This window comes from Cherax quadricarinatus, chromosome 49, assembly GCF_038502225.1.
Source record: "Cherax quadricarinatus isolate ZL_2023a chromosome 49, ASM3850222v1, whole genome shotgun sequence".
NCBI lineage: Eukaryota > Metazoa > Arthropoda > Malacostraca > Decapoda > Parastacidae > Cherax > Cherax quadricarinatus.
Window position 1 is genome coordinate 4,827,535 of NC_091340.1, and position 26,936 is coordinate 4,854,470.

The following is a 26,936-nucleotide window of genomic DNA, read 5'->3' on the forward strand; positions in this document are numbered from 1 at the left end:
CATGATCTTTCTCTCCTTTCGCATATCGATACTACTCCTATCACTATTGAAAAACATCTTTCTCTCAATTCTTGTAGTGGTACTGTCATTCTGCCCCATACCATAGTCCAGCAGAATTTCCAGTCATATGGTAATGACATTCTTGAACAGCTGGAACTCCAGGATCTCCCAATCCTCAAAGTAGACACTTATGTCCTTCCTGCCCGTGGGCGGAGACGTTACTCTTGCAATGTGGCTCGATTAACTTTCAACAGCCGTGAACTCCCGCCCTCTGTTTATGTCGCGGGACATCGGTTACAAGTTCAAAAGGTGATACCTACACCGCAACAGTGTAGAAATTGCTGGCGTTTTGGTCACTCAGCAAAATATTGCAGTTCTATAGCCGAATGCCCAGTCTGTGGTGCCGACGACCATTCTAATACATCTTGCAGTCAACCTCCATCTTGCCTTAATTGTAATAAGGCTCACCCTTCGTACTCTCGCCGTTGCCAGGTCTACTTGAATGAGCTTGAAATCCGTTGCCTCAAAGAGGCAGAAGGTCTCCCTTATGCTATGGCAGTTACTCATCTCCGCCTCCAAGGGAGACTACCCAGTGTTTCTTATTTTCGTGTTTCAAAACATCCCCCCACTTCTGGGGTCCCATCTTCTGCAGCCTCCTCTGTTGTTACCCCTCCCATAGCCACTCTGGTATCTAATCCTTTTGCTGTCCTTGGCTCTGACGTCCCGACTACAACTCAGTCTGTTCTCACATCTTCGCATCCTTCCTCACAAGCCCCTATATCGACAAGACCCCGTACGACACCTTATACCAATTGCCCCTCTACTTCTCAGAAGTTCAAAAAATCCCTAGTGCTCAAATCTTCGTTGCCCCTTCCTTCCCTTCTTCCACCTCTGCACTTTACCTTTCCAGTCTCTGTGCCTAGTTCTTCCCCTCTTTCTGGCTCTATTACAAGTGTGGAGATTCACCCTCCTCCTCGTACTATGCCTTCCACCCCCGTCCCCTCCCAAGTTTCTCCCTCTTCTGCAACCTCCCAGGTTTCTGCTTCTTCTGTCCCCTCCCACACTTCTTCTCCAGTCCCCTACACTCTTTCGTCCCCCTCCCTACTTTGGTACAGTCCATTACTGTCCCAATCTTTACTCACCCTCCTCCTTCTACCTCCAATATTGTCTCCCATACATCTTTGAATTCAGAAACACTTGAAGCCATTTCAGAATATATTGCAGAGACTAAACCTTCAATGGACACTGATCCACCTCCTGTTCCTTCTCTTCCCTCTCCTCCATCTCCACAACTCCATTCTTCGCAACGCTCCATTCCTTCGCTGCTTGAACGTCTTCCAATGCCACCACACGTCGACTTTTCTAACCCCTCTAGTCCATAGGTGCCCTTCCCTATGGATTCCTGGTATTTTCTTCATTGCCAATCATGGCCTATTTACAGTGGAATATCCGCAGCCTCAGGGGTAATTGGGGTGAGCTTCAGATGTTGCTTTCCAGGTTTTCCCCTGTTGGTGCTTGCTTACAAGAACCAAAATTACACTCGGCTGTTTTCCAACCTATCTCAGGCTATAATTTATTGCATTCTTCGGCTCCTTTCTCAGATGGGACCTTTAATGAAAGTGCCCTTCTTCTACGCAATGATATTCCGTACTGTCAACTATTTGTCCATACCTCGCTGTATTACACTGCAGCCCGTATCCACTTGAATAAGTGGTTTACAATATGTTCTTTATATCTCTCTCCTTCTCGAGCATTTTCTATCCCAGATTTTGCCTTTCTAGTTTCATCCTTACCACCACCACTTCTGTTACTTGGTGATTTTAACACCCACCATTTCCTCTGGGGGGGTCTCATTGTGACTCAAGTGGCGTCCAGTTGGAGGCTTTTCTCGCCTCTCACCCCCTCCATGTTTTAAATACGGGTACTCCCACCCATTTTGATCCTCGTACTCATACTCTCTCTTGCATCGATCTATCAGTCTGCTCTTCCTCCACTGCACTAGACTTCGCCTGGTCTGTTCTACCGGACTTACATGACAGCAATCATTTTCCAATCATTCTTACTTCTCCTTCCTATTCACCACCTTTCCGTAGCCCTCGCTGGCAATTTGATCGGGCAAATTGGGACCTTTACTCGCAACTCACTGCTTTTATTGAGGTTCCTTCTTCATCCTCCATTGATGAGCTCCTACACATCTTCTCGACGTCAGTTTATACAGCAGCTTCTCATTCTATACCCCAAACCTCAGGCAGGCATTCTCAGAAGTGCGTGCCTTGGTGGTCTCCTGCTTGTGCTCATGCAGTGCATTTGAAACATGCTGCATGGGGCAGGTACCGGTACAATACAACTGATGAGAGACTTCTTGATTTTAAGCAGAAGCGTGCGATCGCTCGCCATGTCATCCATGATGCTAAACGCACTTGCTGGCGAGACTATGTTTCCACCATCACCTCTGCTTCCTCTATGAGTGCAGTCTGGAAAAAAGTGAGGAAATTAAGTGATAAATACTCTCCTGACCCCGCTCCTGTTCTACGGGTCGCTGGTGTTGATGTAGCAAACCCTTTTGACGTTGCCATTGAAATTGGCACTCATCTGGTCCATATTTCCTGGGGGCTCCATCTATGCCCCTCGTTTCTTTCCTCAAAGTCTGCCAGAGAGTTAGTACTCTTGGACTTTTCTTCTCTCAGAGAAGAACAGTATAATGTACCTTTTACACTTCAGGAACTGGAGGCAACGCTCTCAGCTTGCCGATCATCGGCAGCTGGGCCTGACGACATTCATATTCGTATGTTACAATATTTACATCAGTCACCCCTTGTAGTCCTCTTACACCTCTTCAATCTTATTTGAGCACAAGGAGTTCTTCCCCAGCTGTGGAAATTCCGCAAGCCGGGTACTACAGGACATGATGCCTCCCACTATCGTCCCATCGCTCTTACTAATGCAGTTTGCAAAGTGATGGAACGTCTGGTAAATCGACGTTTAATGTGGTATTTAGAGACACACAACAGTCTCTCCGCTAGTCAATGTGGCTTTCATAAGGGCCGTTCTACCATAGACCCCTTACTACGCTTGGATACGTATGTTCGTAATGCCTTTGCGAATAATCACTCAGTTATTGCCATATTTTTTGACCTTGAGAAGGCATATGACACAACTTGGAGGTATAATATTTTGGCCCAGGCCCACTCCTTAGGCCTCCGAGGCAATCTCCCATCCTTCCTTAAGAACTTTTTAACTGACAGACATTTCCGTGTTCGAGTCAATAATGTGCTTTCCCCGGACTTCATCCAAGCTGAAGGAGTCCCTCAGGGATGTGTTCTGAGCACAACACTTTTTCTCCTTGCTATAAATGATTTGGCCTCTGTTCTTCCACCCAATATTTGGTCATCACTCTATGTTGATGACTTCGCTACTGCTTGTGCAGGCGCCAACTGTCATCTCATTACAGTTTCTCTCCAGCATGCGGTCAACCGTGTTTCCACTTGGGCCACCACGCATGGGTTTAAATTTTCCAGTACCAAAACTCACCAAATTACTTTCACTAGCCGCTCTGTCATCTCCGATCATCCTTTGTACCTCTATGGCTCCCGTATCCCCGAACGTGATACAGTCAGGTTTCTAGGCCTTCTCTTTGACCGTAGGTTATCCTGGAAACCTCACATTACCTCTCTGAAGGCAACTTGTCACAGCCGGCTGAACCTTCTTAAAACCCTTGCTCATCTTTCCTGGGGAGCTGATCGTCGAACTCTGCTTCGCCTGCATTCCACCCTCATTTTATCGAAACTCGATTATGGTGACCAGATTCATTCAGCGGCCTCTCCTGCTACTCTCTCTAGCCTTAATCCCATCCATCACCAAGGATTATGTTTATGCCTTGGTGCTTTTCGCTCTTCCCCTGTTGAGAGCCTCTATGCGGAAGCAAATGTTCCATCCTTGTCTGATCACCGTGATGCCCATTGCCTTCGCTACTATGTACGCTCTCACGATCTCCACAATCCTTCCATTTATAGAATGGTCACTGATATTAGTAGACATTCTTTATTTGTTCACCGCCCCTGTTTGCTCCATCCCTTTTCTCTTCGCCTACATTCGCTCGTCTTTCCTTCAGTTACCACCTTTATATGTTCATGTAGCATCTCACTTTTCCCTACCTCCCTGGGAAGTTCCAGCTGTTCGGATCTGTTCTTTCTCACTCCCTTGCTCGAAAGCCCAACTGCGTACGGTGGCTTCCCGCTCTCTTTTTCTTGATCACTTCCACTCTCATTCTCATGCCACCGCTGTGTACACAGATGGCTCTAAGTCTTCAGACGGCGTTGGATTCACAGCATTGTTTCCGGACAGCGTCGTGCGAGGGCATTTACTATCTTCGGCTAGCATTTTTACTGCTGAATTGTATGCCATTCTTGCAGCACTTATTCGTATCACATCTATGCCAGTGTCATCATTTGTGGTAGTCTCAGACTCCCTTAGTGCTCTACAGGCTATACAAAAATTTGATACATCTCACCCCCTAGTTCTCCGTATCCAACTTTGGCTACGCCGTATCTCTACCAAGCATAAAGATATTGCTTTTTGTTGGGTCCCTGGTCATGTCGACGTACAGGGCAATGAACAGGCAGACACTGCTGCGCGGTCAGCAGTACATGACCTACCAATTTCATATAGAGGTGTTCCATTTCTGGACTATTTTGCTGTAATAGCTACCCACCTTCACACCCATTGGCAACATTGGTCAACTCTGCTTGGTAACAAACTTCATTCTATTAAACCGAGCATAGGTTACTGGCTGTCTTCTTGTCATCAGTGCCGAGGTTGGGAGACCACTCTCTCCCGCCTTCGCATTGGCCACACTCGTCTCATGGGTATCTCATGGAGAGGCACCCTGTTCCTCTCTGTGAGCAGTGTCAAGTTCCCGTATCGATTAGCCATATTCTGTTAGACTGCCCTCTCTATCAACGAGCACGCAGAATTTACCTCCATCGTCATCTCCGCTCTACTACTCTCTCTTTACCTTCCCTTCTTGCTGATGGACCCTCCTTTAATCCTGACTCTTTCATTGACTTTTTGACAACGACTGATTTACTCCACAAACTCTGATGATACCTTTCGCAATCCCCTCCGCCCTTTCTAGCTCAGTCTCTTGCTGCCCTTTACCCTTTCACCATCCACTGCCCCGCTGTTCTCCGTAACCTATTATTCATCCATCTCCCTTTTGCCACCTGATGCCCTCGCTTCCTTCCTGCCCTGCAGCGTTGTATAGCCCTTGTGGCTTAGCGCTTCTTTTTGATTATAACAATAATAATAATAATAATAATAATAATAATAATTCAATGGTCTCCGAAGCCAACGCCGAGTCTAATTGCTATTACTTTAAATTACTATTATTATTATTATTATTATAATAAAAAAGAAGTGCTAAACCACAAGGGCTATACAGTGCTGCGCTATTACTTTAAAGATAATTTTCTCATGAAGAAAATGCCTAATGTTCAGGAGTTAATTAGAAGCTCCATTTATAACCAGTTAGTTATTCCCAAAAAATTTTGATCCCTAATATTGCAGGTAGCTCATAATTCACCTATGGAAGGTGTTACCAAACCCTTTTATAGAATACTCAAGGATTTTGACTGATCAGGTATAAAACAGGATATCCAGAGATATATCAGGCCCTGACACGAGTGCCGCAAGTGGGGAAACCTGGACATGCATCAAACCTGTGATTCTGTGGTATTCCGGCAGATAGAGAACCCTTTTGCGGACCTTTACTGAAGACCAAATCAGGTAACCAGTATGTATATCTTTACCATCTTAGATAAAATCACCACATATCCTAAGGCAGTCCCTACGTGTAATATTAATACTAAAATAATTTTACAGTATCCCAAATGGGAATTCCATGGACTATCCAGAGTGACAAAGGCTCTAACTTACGGCTAATTTTTTTTTTCAAGAGGTTTTAAGCCATTTAGGCATTAGTCAGTCCTTTTTTCAGCAGCTTATCGTCCTCAGTCACAAGGAGTACTGGAAATGTTCCATGTAACTTTGAAGACAACGATGCGAACTTATTGCCCACACTTTTCTACAGATTGGGACGAGTTCTTGCCTTTGATGCTCTTCACCATGAGAGACACAATGCGGAAGTCTACTGGGTACAGTCCCGTTGACCTGATGTTTGGCCATAATGTACGAGGAACCTTAGCAAGTACTCAAGAGAGGGTTTGTTGGGAGGTAACATCACGAGTAATACTCCACACGACTTCAGGCAAGACTACACCTAGTACACCAATTGCCCAAGATTACCTTAAAAAAGCCAAGATAATATGAGACAGAAGTAGGACCCCATTCATTTGTCCTAAGAGAGAAGGTTATGATTGAAGAACCTGTACCTGGTCACACTTTGAAAGCAAGGTTTACTGTCCCTATCCTGGTGAGAGAGGAAAAATATATAACCTTAATTACGTATGTGGTAGCCCCTCTACTATATCAATCAGATAAAAAAAATTGCACCATCTCATTCCATGATAATAATAATAATAATAATATCTTTATTTACTACAAGTATATGTACATGGTATACAGGCCTAGCTGACAATAACCAGGTCTTCTGCTCCTACAGACTCAAACAGCGAGCCTGACTCCTTGCATGAAATCAATGGGATCAAAACACGATTACATAACTCTTCTGGAATCACAGAAGCATGACTGATATCAACACCCGTCTGAATTATTATTATAATAAAAAAAGAAGCGCTAAGCCACAAGGGCTATACAGCGCTGCAGGGCAGGAAGGAAGCGAGGGTATCAGGTGGCAAAAGGGAGATGCATAAGTAACAGGTTACGGAGAACAGCGAGGCAGTGGATGGTGAAAGGGTAGAGGGCAGCAAGAGATTGAGGTAGAAAGGGCTGCCACCCATCTGAAGTCCTTGACATATTTTCTGATGTTCCGAAATTTCATGAAGTGGATGTGGGTACAGCTAAACCGGTTAAACTCTGTCCTTAAATATTATAATAAAAAAGAAGTGCTAAACCTACAGAGGTTATACAGCGCCGTGTCCTTACACAGGTAACCCGGAGAAGCTGAAATTATCATAGGTGTCCCGTATCTCGACTGCTAGGCACTCAGCTCTCACACTGTGGTCTGGGGGTCAATCCCCTGTATGGGTAGACAAGATTAGGTCGTGTTTCCTTAAGACACCTGCTGTCCCTGTTCACCTAACAGTAAAACACGTACCAGGGTGTTAGCCAACTGGTGTGGGTCGCATCCTTGGGGCAAAATCTACATAATTTACTCAGAATGCTCTGCATAACAAGGGACTTTCTGTATAGTAGTATGTCATAGATGATATACGCTTCAAGTCAAACTGCAACAAAAGATGTGGCGGCCGTGATCACAAAGTGTATAACATTAGTAAAAATTGCATGTGTAGTTTACCCTATAACTCTTCGTTTAAATACTTGCCAGCTCTATGTATTTTGATTCATTCTTCCTGGAAAAACAGCTGCATACCTGATTTTCGCAGTTGTACTCCTTCATGATATAATAACAGGTACACCTTTCTTCAGCCAGTAGACCCCTCAAGGAAGGCTCCTTGATGCTGGCGAGGGGCTCTTGATCTAGGGAATTGGATATGTGCTCCAGTTCCCTGAATTAAACCTGAATACCTTCCACATCCCCCCACAGGCTCTGTATAATCCTACGTGTTTAGTGCTTCCCCCTTGATTATAATAATAATTCAGCCAGTAGAAATAATGGAGGGTGGATGGCCAGATCCTAATTGTAGTTTGAAGTAAAACAGGTTTTTAATAAATAAAAAGTACCAATCATGATAAAAGCAATCTTGCAATGACTAAGTCCGTGCTGGAAAAAAATTGTCAACAGAATAACGATCTGCAGGTTACTGAAAAATCATGAACTGTAAATGTGCTGCACTCTAAGTTCACATTAATAAATAAACACCACCCTGCCTAGGGACTTAAAAAATACAGCACCAAACATGCTAAATGCCCAAGGTTTATTGAAGGGGCAAATTAAAGCAGATACAAAGAGCCTGGTGACAGCCACAGAACCTAAAAAGTGCCTAACCATCAATACTTTTTGACCCTGGTTCCCCTCAAGGAAGGTTTCTTGATGCTGGTAAGGGGCTCTTGATCTAGGGAACTGGACCTGTGCTCCAGTTCCCTGAATTAAGCCTGATTATTATTATTATAATCAAAAAGAAGCGCTAAGCCACAAGGGCTATACAGCTCTGCAGGGTAGGGAAGGAAGCGAGGGTATTGGGCGGCAGAAGGGAGGAGGGATGATCAGTAGGTTACAGAAAACAGCGGGGCAGAGGATAGTATGGGGGTAGAGGGTAGCAAGAGATTGAGGTAGAAAGGGCTGAAGGTATCAGAATTTGTGAAGTAAGTCAGTTGTTGTCAAAAAGTCAATGAGAGAGTCCAGATGAAAGGTGGGTCCATCAGCGAGAAGGGAAGGTAAAGAGAGAGTAGCGGAGCAAAGACGACGACGGAGGTAAATTCTACGTGCTCGTTGATAAAGTGGGCAGTCCAACAGAATGTGGCTGACCGATAATGGAGCCTGGCATTTCTCACAGAGAGGAGCAGGGCGCCTCTCCATGAGATATCCATGAGAAAGACGAGTATGGCCAATGCGAAGACGGGAGAGAGTAGTCTCCCAACCTCGACACTGGTGATAAGAAGACGGCCAGTAACCTATACTCGGTTTAATAGATTGAAGTTTGTTACCGAGCATAGTAGACCAACAGTGTTGCCAATGGGTGTGAAGGTGGGAAGATATTGCAGCAAAATAGTCCATAAATGGAATACGTACCTCTATATGAAATTGGTAGGCCATGTACTGCTGACCGCGCAGCAGTGTCTGCCTGTTCATTGCCCTGTACATCAACATGACCAGGGACCCAACAAAAAACAATATCTTTATGCTTGGTAAAGATGCGGCGTAACCAAAGTTGGATACGGAGGACTAAGGGGTGAGGCGTATCAAATTTCTGTATAGCCTGTAAAGCACTAAGGGAGTCTGAGACAACCACAAATGATGACACAGGCATAGATGCAATACGGGTAAGTGCTGCAAGGATGGCATACAATTCAGCAGTAAAAATACTAGCCGAAGATAGTAAATGCCCTCGCACGATGCTGTCCGGAAACACTGCTGCGAATCCTACGCCGTCAGAAGACTTAGAGCCATCTGTGTACACAGCAATGGCATGAGAATGAGTGTGGAAGTGGTCAAGAAAAAGAGAGTGGGAAGCGACCATAGACAGTTGGGCTTTCGAGCAAGGGAGAGAGAAAGGACAGACTCGAACAGCTGGAACTTCCCAGGGGGGTAGGGAAAAGTGAGATGCTACATGAACATAGAAAGGTGGTAATTGAAGAGAAGACAAGAGCAAATGAAGGCGAAGAGAGAAGGGACGGAGTAAACAGGGGCAGCGAACAAATAAAGAATGTCTGCTAATATCGGTGACCATTCTATAAATGTAAGGATTGTGGAGATCATGAGAGTGTACATAGTAGCGAAGGCAATGGGCATCACGGTGATCAGACAAGGATGGAACATTCGCTTCTGCATAGAGGCTCTCAACAGGGGAAGAACGAAAAGCACCAAGGCATAAACGTAATCCTTGGTGATGGATGGGGTTAAGGCTAGAGAGAGTAGCAGGAGATGCCGCTGAATAGATCTGGTCACCATAATCAAGTTTCGATAAAATGAGGGTGGAATGTAGGCGAAGGAGGGTTTGACGATCAGCTCCCCATGAAAGATGAGCAAGGGTTTTAAGAAGATTCAGCCGGCTGTGACAAGTTGCCTTCAAAGAGGTAATGTGAGGTTTCCAGGATAACCTACGGTCAAAGAGGAGGCCCAGAAACTTGACTGTATCACGTTCAGGGATACGGGAGCCATAGAGGTACAAAGGATGATCGGAGATGACAGAGCGTCTAGTAAATTAAGCCTCAATACCATCCACATCCCCCCCCCCCCCCCGACACTATAATCTTACGGGTTCAGCGCTTCCCCTGGTTCATTATACCAATCCAGAGTGGTAAGCACAGCACCACCCCACTTATCTAATGTCCCCCAAACTCATATAAGTACAGTGGACCCTCGACTAACGCTATTAATCCGTTCCTGAGAGCTCATCGTTAGTCAAAATAATCGTTAGTCAAGTTAATTTTCCCCATAAGAAATAATGGAAATCAAATTAATCCGTACAAGACACCCAAAAGTATTGAAAAAAAAAATTTTAACACATGAAATATTAATTTTAGTACACACAAACTGAAGAAGACATGCACAGTTACATGACACTTACCTCTATTGAAGATCTGGTGATGATTGATGGGATGGGAAGAGGGGAGTGTGTTGATTGTCGTAGGACTTGAGGTGGCAAGTCCTTTTTTGGGGTTACTTCCCTTCTTCTTTTAATGCCACTAGGACCAGCTTGAGAGTCACTGGACCTCTGTCACACAACGTATCTGCCCATAGAGGCCTTTACCTCCCGTTCCTTTATGACATTCCTAAATTGTTTCACAACATTGTCAGTGTCACCATTAAACACTTGTTCAGGTTTCAGTCCTTCACTGTCTATGTACTCGTTGAATTCCTGCACATATTTTTCAGCTGCTTTTTGGTCCAAACTGGCAGCCTCACCATGCTTTATCACACTATGTATGCCACTACGATTCTTAAATCTCTCAAACCAACCTTTGCTGGCCTTAAATTTACTCACATCACCACTAGTTGCTGGCATTTTTCTAATTAAATCGTCATGCAACTTCCTAGCCTTTTCACATATGATCGCTTGAGAGATGCTATCTCCTGCTATCTGTTTTTCGTTTATCCATACCAATAACAGTCTCTCAACATCTTCTATCACTTGCGATCTCAGTTTCGAAAACATAGTTGCACCTTTGGCAAGAACAGCTTCCTTGATTGCCGTTTTCTTGGCCAAAATAGTAGCGATGGTTGATTGGGGTTTTGTGTACAGCCTGGCCAGCTCGGAGACACGCACTCCACTTTCATACTTAGCAATGATCTCTTTCTTCATATCCATAGTAATTCTCACCCTTTTTGCTGTAGGGTTGGCACTAGAAGCTTTCTTGGGGCCCATGGTGACTTATTTTGCAGGTGCAATCACTAAAAAGGCTGTCATAATATGAAATGTTCCGATTGTATGCTTGGAAGCGACCGCGCGGTGGCTGGCTGGCTTGTAAACACTGGCCAGAAGTGGACGAGTCTCAGACGGAACGAATAGTGTTGGTCGAGTTTTTTAGCGCTAATTGAGGCAAAATTTTTGCGATAAAATGTATCGCTAGTCAGATTTATCGTTAATCGATGCCATCGCTGGTCGAGGGTCCACAGTACATGTACTGTATTCACTCAAGCCCATTATCCACAAACTAGATCGTGAACTAAAGCTTGCAAACTGCGTCTAAGCATCAAATGTATAAGTGAACCAGTATGCAAACACCAGCACACTGCAAAGCATGACCAGACTGATGTTCAGGCAGCCACACTGAATTTCCCATTTTAATTTTATCCATCCAACAGTGTTGCTCACCAGAACAATAATTCTGTAGTCAGTGTCTGAGTTATGGGAGGAAGTCTATGTTTGATCAAAGGAAGTGAAGGTAACTCCAATTCACTGGAGCTATTCAGTCCTATTTCTATCAGCAATCCTACATGTGATATACATCTCCATATGTGATCAGTATAGTTCATAAATTGTACTGAAGATTCTTACATGAAATTAAATTTATAGCCTGAGTGAGCTTAGTACAGCTGTCATAGGCATGGAATGCATCTAAAGCATGAAACAGGGATCCCCTCAAGGAAGGTTCCTTGATGTTGGTGAGGGGCTCTTGATTTAGGGAATTGGATCTGTGCTCCAGTTCCCCAAATTAAGCCTGAATGCCTTCCACATCCCCCCCCCCCCAGGCGCTGTATAATCCTCCGGGTTTAGCGCTTCCCCTTTGATAATAATAATAATAATAATGAAACAGGGATATAAGCCAAGTCTTCCAATGGGCCTCACAAAACAATCTGATGTTTAATGAGGAGAAATTCCAGCTACTCCATTACAGAAAACTTGAGTGAAAAATTCAAAACTAGAACAGAATATAAGACAAATTCTAACTACACAAGAGTGAAAAACTAATGTGAACTTATGAGTGATAATGTTAGAGGATCTCATCTTCAAGGACTACAACAGTGTTATCACAACTGTGAGGAAAATGATAGGATGGATTATGGTAACCTTCAAAACATGGGATGCCAAGCCATTAATGATCCTCTTTCTAGTCACTTGTTCTATCTAGGCTGGAATACTGATGTACACTAATAGCCCCATTCAAGGAAGGTGAAGCTGCATATCTGGAGAATGTACAGAAGACCTTCACTACACATACATGTTCCATACACCACCTCAATTACTGGGAACATTTGAAAGCCCTATATCTGTACTCGTGAGTGCAGATGAGAAAGGTACATCATAAGTTACACCTTGAAAATCCTACAGGGACTGGTCTTAAATCTGCACACAGAAATCACTTCCTATGAAAGCAAGACTCAGCAGATGGTGTAACCCCCCCCCCCCCCCCCCCCCGTGAAAAGCACGGAGAGAAAGCCCAAGGCTTTTCAACAGCCTCCCAGCATACATAAATGGGGATTACCAGTATTATTATTATTGTAATAAAAAAAAGAAGTGCTAAACCTACAAGGGTCATACAGAGCCGTGGGATTACCATTAGACCTCTACCCACCTTCAGGTGGGAACCGGACAGATACCTAAAGTCAGTGCCTAACCACCCAGGCTGTGGTTCATGTGTTAGATTGCATGTGGCTAGCAGTAACAGCCTGGTTGATCAGCCATCATTCACTGCAGAAGTGTTGACCCCTGGAGCTCATAAGAACATAAGAATGAATACTGCAGTAGGCCTCTTGGCCCATACTAGGCAAGTTCTTCTCAAACCCAAACCCACTAACAAAAATATAGGTTTCCACACACAGTATCAATGATCAATAAAAATTAGCAGGCTGTGGGTACTCTAGCGAGGGAAAATCCCAGCCAGTGTGATCCTACATAACATGATAACACTAATCTCCCAGCTAGAGGGTCCAATGCATACATGGCCAATTACTATTACACTAATAAGGGAGTGCTAAACCCATAGAGGTCATACAGCACCTAGGAGCAATGGGAGGCATTCAGGTTCAATCCAAGGGGGAAAAGCACAAGTACAATTCCTTAGATCAAGGGTCCCTCACTGGCATCAAGAAACCTCCCTTGCACGAATGAATGACCCCAGCCAAATATATCCAACCAATTGTCTTGACAGGGTCAGGAATGAACTTCATATTTTAACCCTTATCCACTCATTCAAGCTTGGTGCTCACCAATGGGTCTCATCCAGAGGAAAGTTTGCAGGTCACGGGCTACAAGTCTGGTTGAGGAGGAAATGAACATAGACCTCTGGACAAGGTTTTAAGAATTTCACTCTTAAAACTATTTTTGAGAAAGCTCGAAAACATAACTGACCCTGTAAAGGCATATCAGTCCTGCACTATTAGTCTTAGTTGTAAATAATGTAAACACAAAGATAAAACTAGTTCTCTTGTACTGTTTATTGACATAGAAAATCAGCTTAACAGATAAAGTTTATCAAACAATCTATTTACACAAAGGGAATACTTCAAATAGTACATCTGCCTTCTAATTTAAATATTGTAAAAATTTTCTCAATATTACTGTACTTTTGGTTTCAGGTCAAGTAATATTAATTTCATTTTACAAAAGTGACTCTGCCTGTTGTACATTTTATCTGCAGTAATGTGTGTAGTATTGCAAGAAATGACCAAGATATGCTAGTTTGGATGAGAAATAAATATGTTGGATGGCAAGCTTGTACACAAATAAAGTAAAGATACTATGCACTGAGTAAATATTTATTTACAGTCACTTTCACTCTTAGTAGAGTTCTACTTAAAGCAAAATGTCTGTCTGCAAATAAAGGCTTGCTCTGCACACACACACACACTATTTTTTACCAGAGAAATAAACAATTGAACATGGTATGGCATTCAGTGATTGCAATAACAAGTATGTTTAACTAAGGAACTGGAGTCATTTATTATTTCTGGAATTCAAGAGCCTGATTAAGTTAAAATTTAAATAATGTTCAGGTACTGCATACCAAATTGTTTTAACACTTATATGATTTTATTTCCCATACTTGGATCTATGAGTTGCAATTGTAAAAATGTCTTACCCCTATGCAATATCAGCCCTATGTAGCTTGTCACAATTTGTATATTTAAATATGCAGATGTTTGCTTTGAAGCTACATTAAGAATTTCATCTAACACATTCCAAGAAACACTTAAAGAAATTAACTGTACCAGACTTAAGAATTAAGAATATTGTAGATGAATATAAAACAGTTACTTAAAGTTGGATTATTTTAATACTCTCAAAAATCAGTTAATTGAGTGTAAGCTCATAAACTAGAATAAGCATTATTTATAAAGATTAAGTTAAATAAAGCAGTGAAACTGATCCTGTCACTAAGTAGAAGCAGAACTACGATTGCACTTTTTAACTGGTGTTTTATTCTTCACCTAACAGGTAAGTGTTTCCAGACATGGGAATTTGTCAATGACCTGCTCACTCTTAAGCAACCACTGGCTTATTGGTATGGCATACCTGCGATTAAGCAACTGCTGGCTTGCACATGTTATATACCCAAAGTTAAGCAACCACCAGCTTACCAGAGCAAGGTTTTTCCCATTTTTAAATAAAGGATCACATTTATGTCCTAGGACATTCTCTTTTAACTGTTAAAAGCATTAATTTTTTACTTAAACTTATTTTTTTTATTATTTAACCTAGGTTATGGAATGATCTTTTTCAAGTTTTGCAGTCAAAAAATTCACTATATGAAATCTTTAGTGAACTTGTGCAAATAATAAATATTAATAAGAGATAACTCAGACTTTATCATGATTAAAGTAAAAAATTACTGATTTTAAATCATATAACTGTACCTTGAAAGACAAAGGAGTCCTACAATAAGATTTCCACAAAAAAATAATATTCATCCCATTATTTACATTCCATTACTTGAACACAAACTGATGAACAGCCCATATTATAAAATGAAATTTTTTTCTATTAAAGAACCAACAGAAAAATACAAAAGAGGTACATTAATAAATGAATAGTTCATAGATTAAAAACAGACATTATTAATAACAATAAAATTGGAAAAAATACTTCTATATTTCATTGAAGTACATTTCAGAATTTACTTTCCATAATTCAGACTTCAATAAAATGAATTAACAGCATCCATACAAGCTGAACCAAAAAACACACTTTGTTCAATAATAATATACAATATTAAATTTTGCCATATACGTATGTAGCAATTCAACCACAGATACTATACCAGTACTTATCATCTTCGTCAGGTATACAAATACACGTACAGTAGCTCCTAAGAAAACTAGAATGACATTAAATATTAAAAAGAGCCACATAAAAGTAAAACAATGTCTTATTTTCATCCGACAAACATTTTGAAATGGGCTATTAAACTCCTCTACATTTCCTTTCAAAGTGACTAACTATATTCCTCCACAAAATTTACTTCTCACAGGATATTTTGTTTCACAACAGTTTTCCATGAAGTTTACAACTAGTTTTCTTCCCTTGTTCCACCTACAAAACAAAGTTCAATAATTATACAGGCTTTACTAATAAACTTTGTACATGAATTCTTGAATAAGAGCTATAATATATATATATATATATATATATATATATATATATATATATATATATATATATATATATATATATATATATATATGTATATGTATATATATATATATATATATATATATATATATATATATATATATATATATATATATATATATATATATATATATATATATATATATATATATATATATATATATATATATATATGTGTATATATATATATATATATATATATATATATATATATATATATATATATATATATATATATATATATATATATATATATATATATATATATATATATATATATATATATATATATATATATATATGTATATATATATATATATATATATATATATATATATATATATATATATATATATATGTATATATATATATATATATATATATATATATATATATATATGTATATATATATATATATATATATATATATATATATATATATATATATATATATATATATTATATATATATATATATATATATATATATATATATATATATATATATATATATATATATATATATATATATATATATATATATATATATATATATATATATATATATATATATATATATATATATATATATATATATATATATATATATATATATATATATATATATATATATATATATATATATATATATATATATATATATATATATATATATATATATATATATATATATATATATATATATATATATATATATATATATATATATATATTACAATCAAATTACACTAATTTTAATAAGCATCCAAAATAATGAGCCAATGCACATTTTCTTCCCTGCCAAATGTCGAGGTACATATCAACATGAACATTTTGTAATACATGGCTTATATGATAAAAACAAAGACCAGAAGTGAAAACATCCAGGATTTTACTACGTACTGTATGACCAAATATAGGTATGGATAATTAATACTGAAAAAAAAAAACAGGTATAACCAATTTTCCTCTCCTCAAAAAATTTTAAGAAAATAATGCATTTACTAAAGACTACAAGCAAAATCCCTTCATAGTAACAAAAATTCCAATGAGATTTTCTCAAGTTCTTAACTTGAACCAAATCATCCTACCCATGATAAAACATCGATAAACATGGAAATTTTCTCTATCATCCTATTTGTTGAATATTATATAAATCGTACAATATAATTAATGTGTTTTGCTACATTACAGTCTCTAACAGACCAATTAAAAACTGCAACAAATGATAGCTTGATGCTATTTGGCACAGCAATCCAGTATTTCCAACCCTAAGTGCTGTCAAACTTGCACATGATTAAAGTTTATTATACACAATCATGATTAAAATTGTTCTCATGAAGCTACTCTTAACATCTGGGCTTATTCCTTTATTAATACTTAGGAATGAATAACTTACACAGCAAATATAAGTTGTCGTCACATGGACAAAACATGATCAAGAGCAATACAGGCTAGACCCAAGTATAAGGTAATGTCAATTGTACACTAATGGTTTTAGAGTTTAAAGTTAGTGTTCCATATATCAGTGCTCTCTTACCAGTTCCAGTTTTCAGGTACTGTACCTATAACACCATTTCTACTGCAATAATAACTTTCAATTATGAAGAAGGAAGAAACAGATTTTAAAAAAATAAATGTTAAGTGAAACAAGATATTCCTAAAGCAAAGGGACAAAGATGTAAAGAATAAGACTAAGAAAATATAGGATAGAAGAACAATAAAGAGAAGATATGAAACCAGATTATTATTTAAAGGTTTAAGCAGTGAAGGATCAACACTTTTTTTTACAGTTTGGACTTCATACACTATTGAAATTAACTGAAAAATATGAAAAAAATATCAGTCATTATTATGATTATTTTCATTTTCATTATCACTGCTAGAATCACTACTTGAAGAGGATGAGGAGGAGTCACTGGATGAAGAGGAGGAGGAGGAGGAAGATGACGACGATGACGAGGAGCGGTGTCGTTGGCTGGGTGGTTTTGGTGCCGGATGAGAATCCGCATCATAGTTACTATAATATTCATAAAGATCAGCATGTGGTTGCTGTTTATGGGTTGATTTGAGAGTAGTTGTGCACTCAGGACAATACCAATTACCCTCTGGAGCAGCCATAATTCCCACACATTCAAAATGAAACCACTGGTAACGACAAGAAGGATTGTCACAGCCTATCATGTCAGATACTTCATCATAAGGACACTGACATATGCAATAAAGAGTTTCATCTGCCTCCATGTTGCCTCCATCATCACGAGGACCCTTCTTTGACATTCGTTTTCGCTTTTTTGGAGGTGGTTTGCCACCACCAGTGGTCATGGATTTCTTCCTCTTGTTCCCTGAATATGACTGTGTGGATGTGGTTGAAGCAACACGAGTAGCAGGCATATATATACTACACGAATTCTCTGGAACTTTGTGCACACGGTGTCGAGCAGGGTGTACATTATCCAAGTGATACTGTAAAGCTTCGAGAGAATGCCAAGGTGAAGCTCCATCACAGTACGGACAATCATAACTAAGTGTCTGACTCTTAGTAGCTTTATGTACCATGAAAAAATGCAGGCTAAGAACAGTCCATGATTCAAAAGCCTTGTAGCAAAAATTACACATGTATGCATCATTAACTCTTACATGATCAAACATTGTATGTGTGTCACTAAGATGCACAACCAAGTCGACAATCTTGTTAAGACGAGGCCGAGCTTCACACACACGACACACAATCTCTCCACCAACATTCAGTGCTCTTTGAGCTTTATGAGCATAATAAAGATGAAAGTAATAAGCTCCATCCTCACGAAACACCAAGCCACATAAACATCGAAATGTTCCATTTGGTAGCATTGCACGTTGGTGATAAGCTAAATGATGATCATTAATGTCATCTGCAGTTGTGAAAGAATGGTCACAAAAAGCACAGTCAGTGAGTCCTAAGTTTAGAACAAGCTGAGGGTGAACCAGGTACATATGAAGCAATTTTCCTGCTGGGTCATTCCATGTCAAATGGCACGGGCCACACCGTATTCCTACAGCACGGTCAATTATCTGCACCATGTCTTCTCGCACTTTAGGAGATGGTGGATTTTCATCAACCGTTCCGCCAATAGCTCCAACTACACCACTGGAACCATCCACTAATTTTCGTCTTTTCTGTTCTGCATGCTTCCCGTGAATATCTAAATGATGACTTTGTAATTCTTCTTCCTGGTATGTTTCATCTTTCTCTACTTTTACTGGTTCGGGTACTTTCTGTTTGTTACTTACTGGCTTGTTCTGTGTATTTTTCTTAGGATTAACAGGAGATTTTTCAGTGTCTGTATCTGAAGTATCTAAATCTGACTCTGTCATTGCTAGCATAACAAGCCTAGTCTGGAATTCCTCTTCAGCTGCTTTGTCATCATCGTCAAATTTGCGAGGTGGAACTGAATCTGCTTCTACTGGTGCTTCGCACTCTGAACTGTCTGACCCTGAATCACTGTTCTTGTTGCTTTTGTCCTTCACTGTCTTGTCCAAGGAGGTTCTATGCTTTCGGCTTTTGTATTTACTCAAGTCTTCGCTGGAGTCAGACTGGTAATTAGCTGACTGGCTAGGGTGGTCAGTAGCCACATGTTTTGCCAACAAATTTCTTGACACAAATGCCTGTGTACAATGTTGGCATTTATGTGGTCTTTCCCCTGTGTGAATACGTATGTGGACTCTTAACCTCGAGCGAGTGCCAAAACGATCACCACAATGTTCACATTTGTGAATTAACTGCTTTTTGTGAATATGAAGAACATGTTGAGTTAAGGAGACCTCAGAAGTAAAACACTTTCCACAGTGAGGGCAAGTCTGGGGATTGTGTTTCCATTCTTTGTGTTTGACCAGGTGATGATCACGCACAAACTTTTCTCCACAGACTTCACACTCAAACTTTTTTTCAAGTTTACACAAATTGTAATGAAGTTGTCTGGACTTTTCCTGTTTAAAGCGTTTGCCACATTTAAAGCATGGAAAAGTGTAACTAATGGAAGGAGAGGCTCTAGCTTCCAGTACTACCATGGTCCTTTGGGTTCCATCTTGCTCAGTTAATACAAAGGGACGTGCCTCACTTGGCAAGTGGGATAAATGGAAAGAGTGAACCAAAAAAGCATAGAGACTTCCTTGAAAAGCTCCACAAGTACAGGTAACAAGTGAACGAGGGTGAGCTTCATTCACATGTAGTAAAAGGCGAGGTAAAAGAACACTCACACCACATTCTACACACTGACCAGTAAATTTATCACTAAGATCACGCAAAATGTTCTCCCCCATAGAAGTCTCATCAATATCGGCATTTTCCCCAAGGCCCTTTGGTACAGCCTTTGGCTCTCCTCTCCTACTTTGTTTCTCCCTTGGAATCTTCTTTTTAACAGCGTATTCTACCTCCTGAACAGATTTATGTGGCACCATCTCTGATACAGATTGAGACTTGGTTTGTTCTGATGGAACATCTTTATCTTTCTCTTCACCATTTTTTTGTAATTCTGTTAAGGCCTCAGTCATAGTCCGAATAGTTTGTGCCACAACATTGTTAAGAGTATCAACTAATCCAAAAGTTGGTGTTCCTCCTTCTGACTGTGAGGGGTCTGAATTTTCTTGTCTGTCAGACTTACTAAATTCCTTAGATGGTGAAGCTTTAGAACACGAAATAGATGGAGAAGCTTTTGTGCTCTCCAAGTCTTTCATTTCTGAAGATGGATTTCCTTCCATGCTAGTGGGTATAGCAGATGAAACAGTGTCTGCCTGACTACCATTCGAGTTAGGTAAATTAGACCCAGGACTGGGTGGACAAGAGCCACGTGGCGAGTTAGGTGATGCAGCAGCTGTATCAATCTGTAAAGGTGGCTCACTCCCACTGTCATCATCATCATCTGCATCTTTCTGTTCTACTTCATTGTCCTCCTCCACTTTTTTTATTTCATAGTCTTTGACTCCAGAAGACAGCACACTGCTTTCATCCGTCTTCACAATTTCTGATATTCCAGAATCAGGAACATGTGGTGTATCTGCAATCTGCTGTCCTGCCTCTACTGTCTCTTTCTTAAAGGTGATATTTTTGTCAGGTGAAACTGTAAGGTCACTGGTGGGTGGAGTAAATTTGTGGGGAGACATAGATACTGTACACAATGACCCACACCAGCCAGGAACTGCATCATCCTCACTCTCTACAGTCTCCTCCCTAACCTCATGGTTACTTCCCATCTCCTCCACTGAATTCTCTTGAATGTTTCCTTGAGGGGTGTCCATTAACAAAGGAACATAAATTAAAGGGTCACATTGTGCTACAACACCACCACTTGCATTAATACCTACAAGAATCACACATCCATCATCCTTATCTACTACCTTCGGATGTTGCATTTTGTACTTTTCTTTTACCTGTTGCTTATGGTTAAGGCGTACCCAAACAGCATCCAAAGACCTCAGATCATGACAAGTAGTCCGATGGTGTTGCAGAGATGTAATTGTTACAGCATGAAAAGGACAAATTAAGCAAGCAAGAGTGTGTGACAACAACTGGTGACAAAATAATGTCAGACGATCCTTAAACATCCTGGACATATTACACTTTGAACAACAACTTGGTAGTTTAACATACTTTAAGGGTGGTTTTATTGTTTGCCGATGTTTAGGGGATTCCATAAGATGATCATAAAGACCAGATGCTTGTGGACTATAAAAGCTACAAGATTGAGCAGGGCAATGCCAAGGTGGACCAGCCTGGCACCGATGGAGAGCCAGATGGCAATGTGGACATAGGGGTGCTGGGCTCAGGTCTGCATACCTTAGTGTCAGAGTAGTTGAGCATCCACACAGCACACATGATGTCCATACTTTTACAGTAGCAGAAGGAGTTAGGTGGTGACCTACACCAAGTAATGTAAACAAGTCCCCAGTATGACTATGCCAGACTGCATTTAGTGACTGAGCATCCAAGGAAGACAGTAGTCCTCCACGCCCTCCGCGAACCCACTGAAGAATTAAACTTATTTCATCTAAGTTTAATTCTTCCTCACTGGGAAGATGACATGCATTAATATGGGAAGCTAGATGTATAGATGAATGAGCCACTGTTTGCCCAAGCATAGGCTGCTCACCTGGCTCAAAATCAAAGTGGCGAGTCTTGCATGTAGGAAATGGGCAAGGAAAAACATGACATCCCCAAGAGTGCACCACCCAAGACAAGACATCCTGTTCAATTAAGATAGCAGGGCAAAAACTACATGTAAAACGTGGAGCACATTTTTTAACAAATGTATGCCTAAATACATGAGGAAGTAGGGAGTTTGCCCACAGTCCACAAAATACACACCAGCCTCCTGCTATCTGATTCTTGTGATTTGCAATTAGGTGGGAAGTTAACTGAAATTGATTACCTGGACATGAGTATCCACAAAGATACCAGCATGAAAGGCTGTCTTTCACTATACCCCAACACCCCCCACACAAGCCACGTGATTCATCCAACTGTGGACTCACAATAAATGCTAAAGACCGTTTACATATTAGACAACGTGCAAAAGATATATTGCTGTGTAATCCAAGAGCTAACATTGAGGACAATGATGATCGGCAAAGTGGAGGCAAAACATGAAGAAGACGTAATAGCAACCACCAACCATGCAATAAAGTATCGCTCAATAGATGAACATTTACCAGGTGGTTTGCTAATATCTTTGGGAAGGCATGTGGAGCACATACCATCAAGAAGTGCTGAGGATTTTGAACCAAAGAGGTAGAGCAGCACTGGTGACATGTCCATGACAAACCCTTACCTGTCCACCACACACTTGCCTGTGGAGATGGAGAGCCCAAAGTCAGCATACTTGACACTTGTCCATGTACCAAAAGCTCATGTAACTGTCGAGTGGGCTGTGCTAACAAGCACAAGCATACTCGACATGGGCGAGTAAGGTTAGAGGTCGACCCAGCCAGAGTACAGGATGTAACATCAGCAGCGAGATCTTCCAGCATTCGTGCAATTAAAGGCTCATGGTGTTCCCATAAATGTGCATGATACTGCACAGCTCCAACAATCTTTCTACAATGGCCTTCATCCAGCACACACTCATAAACGCGCCTATGACCAATTCGCTGATGCTGATATTTTTCCTCATTAGTTTCAAATAATAGCTGACATTCATGACAGGCTCTTCCATCATCTAAATTAAATGGTCTTAATGACTTTTCTCTTTCATACACTTGAATAGTGCTAGAGCTAATATTAGCTTGAACCTGATTATTACAATCTACAAGTCTTTCAGAATGATCAGTACTGGTGTGTGTACTAACTGAAACAAAACCTTCAAATGCTTCTTCAGCCAAAACATCCTCCCCAAAGTACTCATCCTCCCACCTTCTTTCTGGTAAAGAACTATGAAAACCCTCAAAGTTATATACCTTAGTCTTATCCTCTTCTAATGATCCAAACAGCTGCTCATATTCCCTCTGAGAGATAACTGTTTTTTTTAATGACTGTTTATCACTGAATTCTTTCTCTGTGCATTCCCCATTAAATCCCCCTTTTTCTGCACCTACCTTATTATTCTGAATGAAGGATGGTTCTCCTTTTGGTGCTATTCTTATTACACTAATATTATATCCAGTATCACTAATATTTTGAGAATTTTCATATCTTTCAGGTTTTCCTGCAACTGAAATCCTTGAGTCAAATTTCTTCAGGTCTGTCTCACTAGAACTCTTTTCGTTAAATTCTACATGTTCTACGTTTGTAATGTTTTGCATCCCAGGCTTCTCTGCAGGTCCCTGACTTGCACTAATTTTATGGAAATCATCTCTACCCACTTTTTCATACCTACCTTTTTCCTTATACACACACCCTACTGCTGGCAAAATCTGCACTTCACTTTTAACTTTCTGGTCTTTCTGAATCTCCTTATCATTGCATTCGTTAATACTGGTCTGTGAAATATGAGGATGAGAAATAATATTGATTTCTTTGTTATTATATACAGATTTTCCTTCCCTTATAAAATTTTGGTCAGTTTCTTTGATATTTTTTGAATCACTTATCGGTTTATTCCTATCATTATTTTGTCTCTTAAACTGTGTTTTACATCTGTCTTCATTACTAGCTTCACATTTTGATAAACTATCCTTTTTGAGGAGAGAAATTTTTTGACTGTTTTCTTCAATAGGTTCTAATACAGCTTTATTTTGTACGCACACTTTTGAATCAGTTATTTCAGTTTCAGATTTCTTTGACGTGTTACTTAAATCACTAACATTATCCTCTGAAGACTGTTCCAAAGATGGATCCCTTTGGATTAGGTCTTGTAGTATTTCACTGGAGGGGTATTCCATTCCCCTCCCTCTCCTAGCTCTACTGTATGATGCACTATCTACCACTATATCACTACTACACTTTGCAATGGATGTTGCCATTTCTACCTGATGTGTCTGTTTTTCCTTTTCACTATGTATTTCTAAATCTTTAGATGTTCTAATACTACCACTGGTTTTAGAGGAAGAGTACAACAATCGCTCATCTTTTTTCTGTTCTACAGAAAAATTTATATGTCTACTAATTTCCTTCTTATTTTCAGAGCTTTCAAATAAAGGGTCCTCCACAGTCACTTTTTGAACCTTGGTAGATGCACTGACAACATTAAGATCATCAACTGGATTAGATGATACACCAATTTCCTCTTTAGATTTACTTTCATCAATTACCTTTTTCACTAATAACACAGGTGAGGCACCAATTTTTTCTTTTATATTACTTTCTTCAATTACCTTTTTCACTGGCAATATAGAAGAAACACCAATTTTCTCCTTAAATTTACTTACTTCAATTACCTTTTTCACTGGTGAAACACCAACTTTCTCCTTAAACTTACTTTCTTCAATTACTTTTTTCACTGGTGATACAGGTGAGACATCAGTTTTCTCTTTAACTTTATTTTCTTCATTTACCTTTTTCACTTGTGATCTATCAGCGTCACAGCTATTATTTTCAAGTTTATCATCACTATCCTCACCAATTTTATTGGAATCGGTAGCAGAATGTGATCCAGGTAGGGTTGTACTTACTAAGATTTGTACTTCACATTTATTTCCAGAAGGGCCGAGCTTGTTAGCAGATTTAGTTTCTCCTAAACTAGTTATATTTTTTGAATTATCTGAACTGTGTTGACCATTCTCAAGAGCATCCGTAGTGCCAGTGGCAGGACTTTGAGCATCATTATTCTCAACATCGTCTAACTGCTCTCTTACATCTATCTGTTCTTTAATTACTGACTCATTTAGCCTTGTATTCTCTTTATCACTATCAGCCTCTGCAATACTTTTGGAAGGTTCTGGAACAGATTCTTCTGGTATCTTATGCTGACCATCTGAGAAGTCCAATCTACGATTAGTATTAATAGTTTCATCTGTGGGTCTTCGTTCTACATGCTTGTGCTCCACTCCTTGGTTACTCTTATCACCAGTTGAACTAGATGCCTTGGTAACTTCTTGTTTCTCACGACGTTCATTAGCTTTTAGGGATTTCACGATGATTTCCCAATCATGCATGATATCTGGCAAAGGTGTTGCTCGAGATCTTTTAGCTTCAGATGAGCTCTCATCTTCCTCCCGTGACCCTCCAGAAATTGGTGGATATAACAACTTTCTGGCTTGGCTGCCTTCCTGATTAGGTGACTTTCCATCCCGTGCACTGCGGCCACTATGATGCACTTTTCCACTTGCATGTCTAGACTTTCTTGGTCGCTCAGATTTTGTTAGTGTGTCATGCAAGGTATTGCTAGATATGCGTCCTGGTGTTGCTAAGGTAGATAGCCTATGAGTAGCATCTGAAGCAGAAATCTGGCATTGGCCAGATTCAGAAACACTACGGGTCCGTCCAGTACGTCTTCCAGCAGGGGACCTGATGAAATACATGAATATACTTTAACAAAATCCAGAGCAATATGTTAAATCACAGTTTTTACTGTAAATGTTAAGTAGAAACCCTGTTCTGAAGACAAAATATAGTATGGTTGAAAGGCAAATAAAAATCAAATCAAAAGAACAGTGAGGGTTAAGGAGTAGTATGTCCAGAAACATTCAAGCCAAAACATACAAATCAGTTGTTAAAATTTTTGCACTGTATAGTGCTATTGGATGACATTGCATACACAATTTTTTTCAAACTGGAGTGCCAGTTCTATTGAAAGGTTTTTAAATACCACTATATTTTTTTTTTAATGAACCAGCCGTATCCCACCAAAGCCGGGTGACATAAAAAGAAAAACGAAAGTTTCTCTTTTTAAATTTAGTAACGTATACAGGAAAAAGGTGTTACTAGGCCCTTGCTCCCGGCATTTTAGTCATCTCTTATGACACAGATGACTTATGGAGGAAGAATTGTCTCACTTTCCCATGTATTAAAAAAATACTATATGGCTATGAAACAATTATTTCTATAGTACAACCTTTAAGGTGAGGCCCCATGATCTTGGTACAGTGGACCCCCGGATATCATAGTCATCGGATTTCATAATATTCGAAAATCATAACACTTTTTTTGTTGAAATATTGGCTCAGTGATTGTCATTGAGCTCAGTAATAGTAATTCATCCCGAACACGTCTGCACGGCAACAGCAGCCCGACACTCAGTGTGCCATTGTTTATCAGCCAGTGAGCACGATCCCACGCGTTCATACGATGCATTTCGTATTATTCCATTCTTTTTAGTGCTTGCAACTGCTAAATAATCCACCATGGGTCCAAAGAAAGTTCCTAGTGCCAGCCAGCTCTTTGGTAAAGGGCTGAGAGAGAGAGGGGAGAATGTGCCTTTTTCAGTGATTCTACGATATGTACGATACTAAAGCAGCAGGAGTCAATACAGGCTATAGTGCCAGCCAGCGATAATTGTAGGATTAAGTGTAGCAAGTAAGTTAAGCGATTAATCGATAGAAAAAGGACAGCACGAAACTGACTCCTCCAATGCTGGTGAAGGTATATAGGGTGACTAACAACACCGCCATCTCTGCTGCCGCCATCACCACCACTATGTAAGGCTTATCTTTCAGTGGCCCTTATACACCCAACAACAAACAACACTTGTCA

At 39.9% G+C, this 26,936-nt stretch overlaps 1 protein-coding gene across 7 annotated transcripts in view; it reads right to left on the reverse strand.

Moving 5' to 3' along the window:
• Positions 1-16,552: 16,552 nt before the first annotated feature.
• The window catches only part of LOC128696955 (uncharacterized), a 92,935-nt gene continuing 82,551 nt past the window's right edge, over positions 16,553-26,936 (reverse strand). For all 7 annotated transcript variants that reach the window (XM_053788384.2, XM_070095128.1, XM_070095131.1 and 4 more), the window contains one exon: positions 16,553-25,751. In XM_053788384.2, coding sequence (XP_053644359.2) covers positions 17,675-25,751 — 8,077 coding nt within the window. In that variant the 3' untranslated portion in view covers positions 16,553-17,674. The remainder of the gene's footprint in view (positions 25,752-26,936) is intronic.